At 47.8% G+C, this 14,612-nt stretch overlaps 1 protein-coding gene across 1 annotated transcript; it reads left to right on the top strand.

The window, feature by feature from the left end:
• Nucleotides 1-7,010: 7,010 nt before the first annotated feature.
• On the top strand, nt 7,011-13,333 carry LOC132216864 (cytochrome P450 2A13-like). The gene is made up of 9 exons (XM_059666476.1): nt 7,011-7,205; nt 7,688-7,850; nt 8,664-8,813; nt 8,960-9,120; nt 9,586-9,762; nt 10,705-10,846; nt 11,284-11,471; nt 11,916-12,057; nt 12,604-13,333. The coding sequence occupies exons 1-9, from the start codon at nt 7,026-7,028 to the stop codon at nt 12,783-12,785; spliced, it is 1,485 nt and encodes a 494-aa protein (XP_059522459.1). The 5' UTR covers nt 7,011-7,025; the 3' UTR covers nt 12,786-13,333.
• Nucleotides 13,334-14,612: the final 1,279 nt, after the last annotated feature.

Raw genomic sequence — 14,612 nt, 5'->3', positions numbered from 1 at the left:
CCATTAGACTATCAACTGATTTTTCAACAGAAACACATCAGGCCAGAAGGGAATGAAATGAAAAATACAAAGTGATGCAAAGCAAGGGACTGAATTCAAGAATACTATACCCAGCAAGGCTATCATTCAAAATTGAAGGGAAAATCAAAGAATTAGAAAGAGAGCAACAAGAAAATCCCAGAGTAAGCAGAAGGAAGGAAATAATAAATATCAGAGCGAAAATAAATGACATAGAGACCAAAAAAAAAAAAAATAAAATACAAAAGATCAATAAAACCAAGAGCTGGTTCTTTGAAAAGATAAACAAGATTGATGAACCTCTAGCTAGGCTCACCAAAAAGTAAAGAGAGAGGACCCAAATAAACAAAATCAGAAATGAAAGAGGTGAAGTCACAACCGACCCCACAAAAATACAAAGGATTATGAATAAATACTATGAACAAATTGGACAACCTAGACGAAATGGACATATTCTTAGAAAAGTACGAGCTTACAAAACTCAATCAGGAAGAATAAAAACACCTGAATAAGTCGATAACTACTGAAGAAATTGAAGCAGTAATCAAAAATCTTACAGCAAACAAAGCCCTGGTCCGATGGCTTTACAGGGAAGTGCTATCAAGCATTCAAAGAAGAACTAAAACCTATCCTCCTAAGACTATTTCAAAAAATTCAAGAGAAGGCACACTTCCAAGCTTTTTCTATCAAGCCAGCATTACCCTAATTTCAAAACCAGATAAAGACACCACAAAGAAAGAGAACTACCGGCCAATAACCTTGATGAACATAGATGCTAAAATCCTCAACAAAATTCTAGCAAATCAGATCCAGGATTACATTAGAAAGATCATACACCAATGACCAAGTGGGATGTATTCTGGGGATGCAAGGATGGTACAATATCCGCAAATCAATAAATGTTGATCGAGAGACAAATTGAGAGACATAAATGATATAATCATACCAATCGATGCAGAAAAAGGGTGTTGACAAAATCAAACACCCTTTTTTGATAAAAACTCTCAGCAAAGTGGGAATAGAGGGATTATACCTCAACATAATAAAAGACTTATATGACAAACTTATAGCCAACATCATACTCAATGGGCAAAAACTAAATCCATTTCCCCTAAGAACAGGAACAAGACAGGGATGCCCACTTTCACCACTCCTGTTCGATATAGTACTGGAAGTGCTAGCCATAGCAATCAGACAAGAAGAAGAAATGAAAGGCATCCAAATTGGAAAAGAAGAAGTAAAACTGTCATTATTTGCAGGTGACATGATATTGTACATAGAAAACCCCAAAGACTCCATCGAAAAACTACCTGATTTAGCGCTAACTGGTTTGGCTCAGTGGATAGAGCGTCGGCCTGCAGACTGAAAGGTTCCATGCTTGATTCCAGTCAAGGGCATGTACCTTGGTTGCGGGCACATCCCCAGTAGGAGGTGTACAGGAGGCAGCTGATTAATGTTTCTCTCTCATTGATGTTTCTAACTCTACCCCTCTCCTTTCTTCTCTGTAAAAAAAATCAATAAAATATATTTTTAAAAAGAAAAAAAGGAACCCTTTTGCACTGTTGGTGGGAATGCAGAGTGGTGCAGCCACTGTGGAAAACAGTATGGAGTTTCCTCAAAAAGTTAAAAATGGAACTCCTATTTGACCCAGTAATCCCACTTCTAGGAATATATCCCAAGAAACCAGAAACACCAATCAGAAAGCATATATGCATCCCTATGTTCATAGCAGCGCAATTTATAATAGCTAAGATTTGGAAACAGCCTAAGTGCGCATCAGCAGATGAGTGGATTAAAAAAAACTGTGGTACATATACACAATGAAATACTATGCTGCTATAAAAAAGAAGGAACTTTTATCATTTGCAGCAGCATGGATGGAACTGGAGAGCATTATGCTCAGCGAAATAAGCCAGTTGGAGAAAGATAAATATCACATGATCTCACTCATATGTGGGATATAATGATCAACATAAACTGATGAACAAAAATAGATCCAGAGACAAGGTAGCACTGAACAGACCATCCAACCTCAGAGAGAAGGCAGGAGAGGGGGAGGTTAGAGATCAACCAAAGGACTTATATGCATGCATATTAGCATAACCAATGGACACAGACACTGGGGCAGTGGGGGCTTGCCCTCTGGGGTAGGAGTGGCAGGAGGGGGGTCAATCGGGGGAAAAGGAGACATAGGTAACACACACACACACACACATGTGTGTATATATATATATATGTGTATATATATATATATATATATATATATATATATATATATATATATATATATATATCAAAACAGAACAAAACCCTTCTGTGGCTTCTTTTTGCTTCTAGACAGAATCCAAACTCCCCAACAAGTTGCATGAGGCTCCATATAGCCTGACTCCTGCTGATGGCTCCAGTTTCATGGGTGAACACAGCCCCAGATCTCTACACTCTAGGAGCACTCAACCATACTCTTTGGGTCTCTCACCTTTATACAGGTTTATTCCTCTGCCTGCAGTTCTCCCTCACAACACTCCCTATCCTTCCATGGAAAATTCTTCTTAGCCCTATAGGGGCTTACCTTGAACCTGCTAAGTTGGCCAGGTGCCATTTCTGGGCTCCTACAGCTCCCTGGGATCCCCGTTCTGGCTATGACCCCTCTGCCTATGCCTTCTCCTCCCAGCACTGTTCATTCTGAGCTATCACTTTCTTGTTACTGATTTGTCTCCCTCTGGAGTAAAAACCCCATGAGTTCAGGGCTCAGGACTGTCTTGGTCACCCTTGTGTCCTCAGTCTCATCCAGCACAGGCTGGCAATAGTAGTGGTTCAGTGAGCACTGGTTCAATGGCTGCTAAATGTGTTGAGTGACTTACAAGTCTGGTGTGTGTGTGTATGTGTGTGGTATGTGGTATGTGTGTGGGGTCACTATGGGAAGGAGAGTTTTCAGAGAGGATATTTAAGTTGATCCAATGAGCATGACCTACCTTGAAATGCTCTCAAGACACACCAGTCTTGTGGAGGCTTTTTCTACTTAGTGTGACCCTTGAAAATGGAGGGAGGTAAATACTCTGAAAAAATAAGGGAACTACTTGTTTTTTTAAGAAAGGACTGGGAGCTGGGCCAGGACAGTGATTGATTCCAAACATAGATAGGCACAAGCCAATCTCAGATGCTCACGTATATATAGTGTGGCCCAGGTGCCTACATACTATACCAGAATGCACACAAACACATACACACACTCATATATAGTCAGCTGTTATATGTATATACAGATATCAAAACATCAGGTTGGACACAGAGACACACATGTAGACATCGTCCAAAAGGCATATCCCAAAGCATGTACTCATGCTACCTACAGACAGACACAGAGATCGGCATGCAATCAGGCACTCTGGCAAGGACACCGTATCATGCACCCAGACATGCATATATGAGCATAAACAGGTATGGATACCAATTTATGCACCAACACCCCCACCCCTCAAAGACAGGTGTGGGCATGAATTTATCAACATGGACAAACTGACGCATACACGCACACACACATTCACAGACACCCCAAGCATGTACCCAGAATGATACACATATGCAGGTGTATAAATAAGGATAAACATGGCAGAGGCATCTGGGAGAACCCACTGGTTAAAATGACACAAATACGAAGAGATCCAGATCCAGCACACACAGGGCTAAGGGCCAGGCTGACTTACAGGGAAGGAGAAAGAGAAAGTCAGAGACAAGGGGATTGAGATAGAGGAGGACAGAGGGGAACGTTCTGTGCAGGGCTCCATGCCCACCAAGAAGATCCAAGGCTGTAGCCCTGACCCACCCTCTTCAGAAACTGCTTAATCCGCCATCTCTCCCCGAGGCCACCCAGAGGATCAGGTTCTTATTCAGACTTGGCTGCATGGAGGAAGAAATGGGGAAGGAGGGTCCCCCAAAACTTTCTCTCTCTTCCTCTTTTCCCAAAGGAAAAGCTGTGAGAACTTTAGATCTGAAAATGTAAAAGCCAGAAGGGGATTTAGTGAACCTCTCATCTACCTCCTTCACTCTGTGGATTAATAGCAAGAACAGCTAATATTTATTCAGCATTTACTGCTACGTATATCACACACATTAACCCATTGTCTCCTCACCAAAATGCCAAAGGCTTGGGTACTGTCATTGGCTGCATAGGCTCAGAGAGGTTAGGTTACCCATTCAAGGTCACACATTGAAGAAAGGATAAGGTTAGGATTCCAATCCAGGTCTCAATCTTGCTCTTAACCATCATACCATCCATCGAGAAAGGAAAACTGAGGCCCAGTGACGGGAAGAGATTTTCCTGGATTCAGCACCAGCTCTCTTCCGAAGTCTATCCTGGCCACAGCACACGGGCACGTGTCCTGTCTTTTGGAAGTAAGGCCTGTGATGTCAGACACTGATCTTTCACTCCATGTTCCAGGGTCAGGGACATGACCTCAAGTAATTCTCCCATTCTTGACCCTTCACACCCTCCCCACCCAGCTGTCTGTCTGAACATTCAGGGCCCTTTCTGATGCCAACTTCATTGAGAAACAAACTCCTCAAAGTGCCACATGCTTCCTTCTCAAGGAACAAGGAACAAGCGGGGGGAAAGAGGGGCCCAGGCTTGAGGCCAGGCCAGGGGCAGGAATGGAAACTAGACTTTTGGTGGTAAGAATGCAATCCAGTATATAGATATCAGTATATAGAATGTTATACACATTCAATTATATAATGTTGTTAACCAATGTTACCTCATTTTGTAAAAAGACAAAAAAAAAAAAAAAGATTAGGGCATAGCTACCTACCAAACCCATGCTAATACTCCTTCCTTTTTCTTCCCTCCCCCCCCCCCCAAAACCAACAACAACTTTCCTCTCTCTGCTTCATTCTCCACCCTTTGTTCCCTCCATACAGGTCTCAGAGTTCAGGGGCCTACAATGCTTTGAGCAAGATGCCAGTCCTCAGAATGCCAGCCTCACCAACTTGCACTCACCTGAGATTAGAGGTGGCACCTGAGCAGGATGGTCTAAACGTAGGATCCTTCCCAGTGGCCGTCAGGGGCCTCTCTCAGGCCCACATAGGACCAGTCCCAGCGCTCATCTGGTGCTCATGCTGGAGCCTGCTGAGATCAACCTCAGAGCCCACATGGTGCCACCATATGCCTTGTGGAAGCCAGCCTCAATGGCCACTTGGGTCTACTCTCAGAGCCCTCTCAATACCAGCGGTGCTCTACTACTGCTCTCCTGGTCTCAAGTTCAGTGTCAACTCATTTTCAATCCTAGTGTCTACCTGGAAACAAGCTCAGTGTCAATGTGATGGCCCTCTGTCCCAGGGCTCCCTGATGCCAATAGCAGAACCTGCCAATGCCAATGCCAATCTCAGCACCCACCTGCTGCTAAACTTGGTCTCCACCTGGGCCCCAGGGTGGGCTAGGCCAGTCAATGAAGAAAGCAGGAGAGAGTATTCAAAGCCCAGCTTCATCACGTTTTACTTGTGACCTCCAGCAAAGTGGCTTTATGGAGTCTTGGTTTTAACTGCAAAGTAAGAATGATAATGACCCAGCCCATTCTTATAAAGATTCCTCCATAAGATCCTGCATACAGACTCAATCTCCACAATTAGTGCTCACCAAGGGGAAACTGTCCTCATTATTAAGAAAGAATGCCAGTGAGGAAAGGACAACAGAGTCACTCATCCTTTCTCTACCAGCCTTTCTCTCCCCCTCACCCCCCAGCATCTCAGGGCCCACCTCTGTTCCCAACACGGAAGCTTACCCAAATTTCTCCTGTTATGGTTCCCTCTGCCTTCTAATAGCAGCCCTGCTGAGCCAGGAATCACCCCTAAAATACGCATACCTTCAAATATAACCTTTCCACTGGTGGCAAACTCAATCCCAGAAAGGGGGAATAAAAGAAGAGAGCAGGAGAGACATATGTGCACCCTGCACACTCTGTTCTCTGCCCTCATCCTACCCCTATATAAAATGGGAAGCATAAATTATAATAATAATAATAATAATAATAATAATAACAACAACAACAATAGAAATGATACAATCAACTTGGTGGGTTTCCCTAAGGATCTGGGCAGAAAGTCACTGTGGCTTTCTGTAAATTAAAACACTTCAGACAGTTGGGATTTTTTCGTACCGTATTGCACTTGTCATTACTATTTCCCAAGTCCTGGCCCATCCCTCTGTCAACTGAGACTATGAGTCAATCTTCTCCAGTTCTGTGGAAATTTCCACTGAGATGTGGTTCTGGTTGTCTCTCCCTTCCCCAACCAGGAATGGGCTGTCCTGTGGCATGCCATCTTGACTCCGCTTTGAGGTGCCAATGAGGATTCTGGGCATCAAGAGGTGGTATTATGTCCAAAACAAATGCAGGTCAGCATCTGGGTCAGGAGCTGACTCCATGATCCAGCTGGACTCCTCATATATTTCTTCCCCCAGGAAGCCCACATCCACTGCTGGGGTGCTTCTCACCTCAAGACCTTCAAATCCATTCTCTGGAATCTCTAGTTCCGAGACCTTTAAACCTACATCCCTCCCCAGCAAAAGATCCCCAAATCCACAGGCACGTAGTCTGTCTTATTCCAATACCCTTAAATCTTTTATTCTTCTCTCCCAAGACCCCAAACTCCACAACTTTGATGTTCTTTCTCACTCTGAGACCCCAAATCCCAAGCTCAGGGACTCACACATGCAAATATTCAGGAATCTTCAGCTCTGAAATTTGTCTACTATCTCCCCCTCCCCGTAAGTCCACAGTCCTGGGCTGGCCCCTCAGAAGAAGCCACAAATTCAGACTTGTTAATCTGCCCTGGAGTCCCTTCCTCCTCCATTGCTGGCTGCATCCCAAGCTAGGCGGGAGCATGGTGGGAGGTGTAACTGGAAGGTGAAATGAGACAGTTATATAACCAGGACCAAAGGCCGCCCCCCTCTGCCAGTTAGTATAAAGACAAGCCGTCCCAGCCTTCACCATGTGACTCTCACTCTCAGTGCCACCATGCTGGCCTCGGGGCTGCTTCTGGTGGCTTTGCTGTCCTGCCTGACAATAATGATCTTGATGTCTGTCTGGCAGCAAAGGAAGCTCTGGGAAAAGCTGCCTCCTGGTCCCCGAGCGCTGCCCTTCATCGGGAACTACTTGCAGCTGAACACAGAGCAGATGTACAACTCCCTCATGAAGGTGTCATGAGGCAGGGAAATGGTATTAGGGTGGGGTTGGGGGCCTGCCCAGTCTGGCTGAGACTTTGTGGCAGGGGATTGGCAAGGTTGGACTGAAATCTTAGGAAGGAGGAGGTTGTTTTTTAAGATATATGCTTTTATTGATTCCAGAGAGAGAGAAGAAGGGAGAGGGAGAAAGAGAGGGAAACGTCATTGGAGTCCAAAACCTGGGCGTGTGCCCTGATCAGAATCAGGGAATCAAGCTGGTGACCTCTCGGTGCACAGGGCGACGCTCAAACAACCGAGCCACACCAGCCAGGGAAGAGGGGGGAGTTTTGAAGGTTTAGTACTGGGGTTCTAGCCAGGAAAGACCAGATCTTGGGATGTCCAGTTCCTTGACTGAGAGAACTCGGGCAAAATGTATCCCAGTCTGTGAGGTCTGGGTACAGAGTCAGTTCAGAGTTGGGGCTGCTCCCTCTCACCACTCCTCTGCCTCTCCATCAGATCAGTGAGTGCTATGGTCCTGTGTTCACCGTCCACCTGGGCACTCGGAGGATCGTGGTGCTGTGTGGACATGAGGCTGTAAAGGAGGCTCTGGTGGACCATGCTGAGGAATTCAGTGGGCGAGGCGAGCAGGCCACCTTTGACTGGCTCTTCAAAGGCTATGGTGAGGGGGACTCTGGAAGGGGGAATGTGGTCAAGCAGACTTGGTGGCCTCAGTGTCCCAGCATTCTTCTCCCAACTCACTACCCACTCAAGGCTGAGGCAGAGCCCTTCCTCGGTCTCCTCTGTCCTGTTCTGTTTATCCCTGTGTCCCCTCTAACTTGTCTTAGTGTTTGTGCGTCTCCCTGCTTCTCTCTGCTCAATCTCCCGGTTCTCTCTCACTAGATGGCTCTTCTTTCTCTGTATCTCTTAGAAGCTCTTGGGAATTTTGCTTTGGAACCCTGGTCCTCTGTCTCCAAGTGTCATTTGTTGTTTTTTCCTTTCTCAGCTCTGTACCTCCCCATGTTTCTCTCTCCCTCTCCTTGCCTCTCTTTTCCTTTGTCTTAGAATCTCACATATTTTCTGCTTCACAATACCCATGCCTCCACCTCCTGGTAAAAGCCTCTTCTCTCTTCCAGTCTCTCTGTGTTTCTCTGTATATGTTTTTCTCTCTTCTCCAGCTCAGTCATAGAATCCTTCTCAATTTTTACTCCCACTTCCCAGATCTCCACATATCTCACTTCTCCTCCTTCCCTCCTGCCTCTTTCGCTTCATGAGTTTCTCTGCATCTCAGTTTCTCTGTACATCCGTGTTGCCCCTTTTCTTCTAATTTTCTTCCAACTTGGTCTCTTTCTCTTTCTGTATTTCTCTGACTCTGAGTGTTCTCTCTCTCTCTCTCTCTCTCTCTCTCTCTCTCTCTCTCTCTCTCCCTCTTCCCGCCCCTCCCTCTGACCCCGCCCCTCTCTGGCCACTCCCCACTCCTACATTCCCTCCCCAGGGGTGGCATTCAGCAACGGGGAGTGCGCCAAGCAACTCCGGCGCTTCTCCATCAGCACGCTGCGGGACTTCGGCTTGGGCAAGCGCGGCATCGAGGAGCGCATCCAGGAGGAGGCGGGCTTCCTCCTCGAGGCCTTTCGGGGCACGAGCGGTGAGCCTGGCACCCCAGAGAGCAGAGGAGGAAAACTCCGTCCTGGCCTGGGAGGGGAACTAGGTTGGGGGAAGGCGTTCCTCGAATTCTCAGACTGGCATCCCACCGCCAAGTTGACCCCCTCCTCCCCTCCCCCCCCCCCCCAGGTGCCTTCATAGATCCCACCTTCTTCCTGAGCCGAACTGTCTCCAATGTCATCAGCTCCATCGTCTTTGGGGACCGTTTTGACTACGAGGACAAAGAGTTCCTTTCACTGCTGCGCATGATGCAGGGAAGCTTCCAGTTCACAGCTACACCTACAGGGCAGGTGACTGATCCCAACCTGGCTCTACTGGGGCCCTAGCACAGCCAGCCACTGTCTCCCTTAGGCGGACACAGGTGCCCCAAGCTCCTATCCTCCTCCAGACCAGGGTCCCCTCAAAACCAGCCTTCTCCCTTGCACAGCTGAACAGTTGCACAGGAACTCAGGACAGGGGCCCAATACCCAGTCTCCAATACCTGGATGTGTCAGCTGATATTCCCCTTACAAAAAAAGAAAGGGAAGGAAGGAAATCTGGATGTGTCTCAATCCATCTCCTCTAAATCCGTGGACAGGAGCTCTCACGCTGATCTCACATGAAAGCTTAGATATCTGTTTCCACCCAGCCCCATCTTCACACCTAAACACCTGCACAGCTGCCTTTACTGGTGCCTCCTTGCCCCGAGACAGGCCCCACGCCCTTCAGGTGACGTCCGCCAACAGCTGTCCTTCCCTTTCCTTCTCCCCCCTCAGCTCTATGAGATGTTCTCCTCAGTGATGAAACACCTGCCGGGCCCACAGCAGCAGGCATTTAAGGAGCTCCAGGGGCTGGAGGACTTTATAACCAAGAAGGTGGAGCAGAACCAACGTACACTGGATCCCAACTCCCCGCGGGACTTTATTGACTCCTTCCTCATCCGCATGCAGGAGGTACATGCCAGCAGGCAGTGCAAAGAAGACCAAAGCCTAGCAGAGGAAAACCAGGCGGGGGGTGGGGGGCGGGGAAGAAGAGCGGCTCATTCAGATGACCTCCCATCATAACCCTCAGAATCCCAATTATAATTCACTGTTCTCTCCACTGAGCCTTTACCCATGGGCAGGACCTGTGTGTGCAAATCATGGTAATAAGCACATCTATAGCACTGGCATGCACCAGGCAATATTTTAAGAACTTTATGCTATTCACCTATTTAACACTCACACCAACTCTTGGAGAAGGTTATACTACGACTCCCATATTACAAATGAGGACACTGAGGCCCAGAGAGCCTGGGGTCACACATCTAGCTCCCACTCTTGTCTCTCAGACTCCAAGGCTGGTGCTTTTAGCCACCATGCTCTTACCTTTCATTCCTTGGTTATCAGACACACCTGTGTGTTCAGGTGACTTTGCTTTACTATGTGACATTGGAGGGTCCCCACTCCTAACTGGATGGGCTTTATGGAGTCTGAAGTTCAAGGGGAAAGGATCAGGAAGTGGATGCTCCATAGTAAGCTTCAAGATTTTCAGGGAAGGAATAGGATGCTATTGCTTAAAATCTGGTCTGTGCCTCAGAAAATGTCTCTCTTCAACTCTCTAATGCATTCCATCATGGTCTCACTCGCTCACTGCCTCTATTCCTTCATTTCTAAATATTTCTATAATTAGAAAGCAGCAAATAAGTGGGTAATTAAAGAACACATAGTCAGCTGGATAAGGAAAGTGAGAAGAATTTTTGGGTAGAGCCACCAGCCTGGAAAAGGCCTGGCAGAACTAGGGTCCGTCTTCCCACCTTTGGTCTGGATCTATAAGAAGTGGGTCCAGAGGAAAAACCCCAGAAGGGCCCTGAGAGCATGGGGGAGTGGGCTTGGCCTGAAGCTCTCTCTCTGCAGGAGCAAAAGCACCCCAACTCTGAGTTCCACATGAAGAACCTGGTAATTACCACGCTGAACCTTTTCTTTGCGGGCACCGAGACTGTCAGCACAACCCTGCGCTATGGATTCCTGATGCTCATGAAGCACCCAGATGTGGAGGGTAAGGCTGCAGGGGGTGGGGAAGTGAGGACCACAGACCCTCAAAATTCCTCTGAGCCCATTGCAATGTCCCCTCCTCTCTCACATTTCTGGACCCTCAGACACTCCCTGCTATCCACAGACTGGGTGATGATATTCAGCTGATAGGGACCAGCCAAGTTTCATTAGCTGTTAATATATTGAAAATATCTGAACTGATTGGTAAATAGCTCCACCAAATGCCCACTACCTGCCCCTCCAGACCATCCCCCAAGGCTCCCTCCCTCGCAGCTTCCCCCATGATTCTGGCACAACCAGGTTAACAGGACCCTGCGCCAACAATGCTTAGACCAACCTCTGTTTCGAATGATCATATATCCATGCAGTTGTACATATTTGGGCTATCATTCCTGCCCCAAGACCCCTAGCTACCTAAACATATTCCCCCTTATCCCACAGCCAAGGTCCATGAGGAGATTGACCGGGTGATTGGCAAAAACCGTCAGCCCAAGTTCGAAGACCGGGCCAAGATGCCCTACACAGAGGCTGTGATCCACGAGATCCAGAGATTCGGAGACATGATCCCCATGGGCCTGGCCCGCAGAGTCACCAAGGACACCAAGTTTCGGAACTTCCTCCTCCCTAAGGTGCTGCCCTTGCCCAGCCTAGAGGGACCTCCAACCTGTACCCTGTGACCCAGCACCCCATCCTCCTTAGAAGCTTCCCAGCCCTTGTCCCCCTCCCTCAATCAAAGACTTCCCCAATCACATGTCCCTTCAACCTTCCCACTCAGATACACCTGAATCCCGTATTTCTCTAAGACCTCAGGGAATATGAACCCATGTCCCCCAAACATCCTGACTCGAGTGACATGAACTGCATGTACCCCAAAGCTTCTGCTTCAGGAGACACAGACCCCATACTCCCCAAAATTCCTGTCTCAGGGACAGAAATGTCACATCCCTCAAAGCTCCTCCCTCAGAGAGGACCTGGCTCCCATTTCTCCTAACCCACATTCCCCCTCTGGCCCCATATGCTCTCTGCATACCCATTCCCCCTTCACCTTGTCAATCCCTCCTTCTCCCCACCAGGGCACTGAAGTGTTTCCTATGCTGGGCTCCGTGCTAAGAGACCCCAAGTTCTTCTCCAACCCTGGAGATTTCAACCCCCAGCATTTCCTAGATGAGAAAGGGCAGTTTAAGAAGAATGATGCTTTTGTGCCATTCTCCATTGGTAAGAGACCACTGTCTGTTAGCAAGCCTCCCGTCACACCAACAGGGGCCTCCTTCATCCCAGCTCCCCTCTCTGAGATGTAGCCAAGTAGCTTTCTCCAGCTTGCAAGTCCCTCTTATTATCTACCCTGCAGCCAACCTACTGTAACCCTCTTAACTAACACCTACCAAAACTCAGGCAAAAGGAAAGGGGTGATAGTACCTACTTCAGAGATGGGAAAAATCAAGACCTAGAGTGAGTCAGAGATTTGCCCAAGGTCACTTGAATTCTTCAGACTCCTAAGGAGATGATAGCACAGCAGCCATATGTGTATGTTTAGGGGGAAGGGTCCTCTACAATTCCCATTGCTACAGCCTACTATGGCTCACCCCCATCCCATGTACAAGGGAAACAGGCTCAGACAGGATTAGAGACTTCACTGAAAGTCTACAGGCCACGGTATTCCGTCCCCTCCTCCCCAGGGAGAATGCAGCTGGAGATCGGGAGAGGGAAGAGGTGGCAGTGAGAGTAGGCCTCACCAGCACCCTTCCCACCCTATCTTGCCAGGAAAGCGGTACTGTTTTGGAGAAGGCCTGGCTAGAATGGAGCTCTTTCTCTTACTCACCAACATCATGCAGAACTTCCGCTTCAAGTCCCCGCAGTCACCCAAGGATATCGACGTGTCCCCGAAACATGTGGGCTTTGCCACCATCCCACGAAACTACACCATGAGCTTCCTGCCACGCTGAGCTAGAGCTGCCACAGGGCAGGGCTAGTGGGAGGAGCAAATGGGAGGGCGGGGCTTGGAGGGGCGGTGCTAAGGATGGGGGTGGGGTGGAGGAAAAGAAGGTGCAAGGTGGATTAGAGAGTGAGAAGAAACAGAGGGGCTGTCTGTCCACGTGCTAGAGGTAGATCCTTCAGAGTTGGGGTGAGATAAAGCGAAACCTTACACTGTACCGTGAATGATGATAATAATAATAGTAACAGCTATTATTTATTGATCAAGTACTCTGTGTCGGCTCTGTGCTAAAAGCGTTACACACTCACCTCCCTTAATGCTCACAAACCTGTGGGAAGGGAACTGTGTTCATACCCATTTCACAGGTGACACAGCTGAGGCTCAGAAAGTTTAAGTCTCTATCTGAGACTCCAGAGAACACAATAAGTGCTCAGCAAGTACTCAGACACAGATCTGTGCAGGGATGGCTATACATAGCCCACTGTCCTTTGGGTAGATTCTTAAAGAGCACCCCTTCCTTTTAAGTAAAAAATGACAACTTAGTATATCATTATACAATATGAACAGCTCTGTCCAAGGATTTTTCCAGAGCCCTGGCAGGCAGCTGACCTGGCTTCACTGCATACTCTTGTCCATTCATGCACACTACAAATGCCAGGGCATTGATCAGATCCCTTATGAGGTGGAATCTGATCATAGTGAGACTGGGGAACAGGAATCAGGTCTCTCAGTGTACTGGGTGTGGGAGAAAAACACTTCAGTGAATGCTGGGAGAACTTTGGTCATGGCACAGCCATATACAAGTGTGTGTGCATGTGTGTGCATGCAAGTATATGATTGCATCTTGTTCTGAGTGTATGCGTGAACTCATTTGCTATGAATTTCTGAAGGTTTGGCTCTCTCTGACAGATCTGGGGTCTACTCTAAGGCCCAGCTAAGAGTCTCAGAATCACCTTCTTACTCTCAAAAAAGTCAGTATGTGTTCCCTTAGAAGTAGCATGGGCTCTGTGGGGTATCCTGGTTGGGGCCAGGATGGTTTGATCATACTCCTATTGGGATGTTGTTCGTATCTTGTAGAAGGCAGGGCGCGGCCCTTCTCCTTCTAATGATTCAGCTCTGCCTGGTTTGCTGGTACCTCCTCTCTGTCACCTGCAGGGGCACAGATTTCCTGCACTGGGCTGTTACCCTTTGCCTCTGGTTGCTGCATGTCAGGTCAGAAGCAGCTGTTTTGCTGGTGGGAAAGAGGGTACCTTCCCTGTGTTTCAAGTGGGCAGGGTTGATCCTCCTTCCTGGACCTACTGTCCAGCCCCCTTTCTGCTCACCAGCATGAGTTCCTCCAAGAAATAGAGGCCCCCCCAGATTCAATGTTGGGTGTGTTCTTCAGACCCCTCCAATGTAGGCTGACCCTGAGCTCTACTGCATGGCCCTTCCCCCTGGTCAGGAGGAGCGTCCCAGACTGCACAATGGTTGGGTGCTAGTGCTACTCTATGGAGGGACTTCAGCCCCAGGCTTCCACTGCTGCACCCACTCTACAGTGTCCACAGCCAGTGCCCTCAGGGCCTCCTTTCTCAGTCTCAGGCCCTCCTGTCTCACCTACAGATCTGCAGCCTCTACAGTCTCCACAGATCCTCAATTCTAATAGGTCCAGGTCAGGGGAGGCTACACCCACCTCCCAGCCTTCAGCACAGTTTTTATCTCTTCACTTTTAATCTGTGTGAATCTTTTGTTCTGAGGTGGGTCTCTTGTAGACAGCATATATATAGGTCCAGCTTTATTATCCACTCAGCTATCTTATATATTTTGATTGGAGCATTTAGTCCATTTACATTAAGGTTAT

Source organism: Myotis daubentonii, chromosome 15, assembly GCF_963259705.1.
Source record: "Myotis daubentonii chromosome 15, mMyoDau2.1, whole genome shotgun sequence".
Taxonomy (NCBI): domain Eukaryota; kingdom Metazoa; phylum Chordata; class Mammalia; order Chiroptera; family Vespertilionidae; genus Myotis; species Myotis daubentonii.
Note: the sequence above shows the minus strand (reverse complement) of the source record. Positions and strands in the feature narration are given on the sequence as shown.

Excerpts from the sequence above, each read along its gene's own strand:
- LOC132216864 (XM_059666476.1), top strand. The coding sequence starts at position 7,026 with ATGCTGGCCTCGGGGCTGCTTCTGGTGGCTTTGCTGTCCTGCCTGACA. Across the intron at positions 9,763-10,704 it reads TCCTCATCCGCATGCAGGAG|GAGCAAAAGCACCCCAACTC; the intron begins GTACATGCCAGC and ends CTCTCTCTGCAG. Across the intron at positions 11,472-11,915 it reads GGAACTTCCTCCTCCCTAAG|GGCACTGAAGTGTTTCCTAT; the intron begins GTGCTGCCCTTG and ends TCTCCCCACCAG.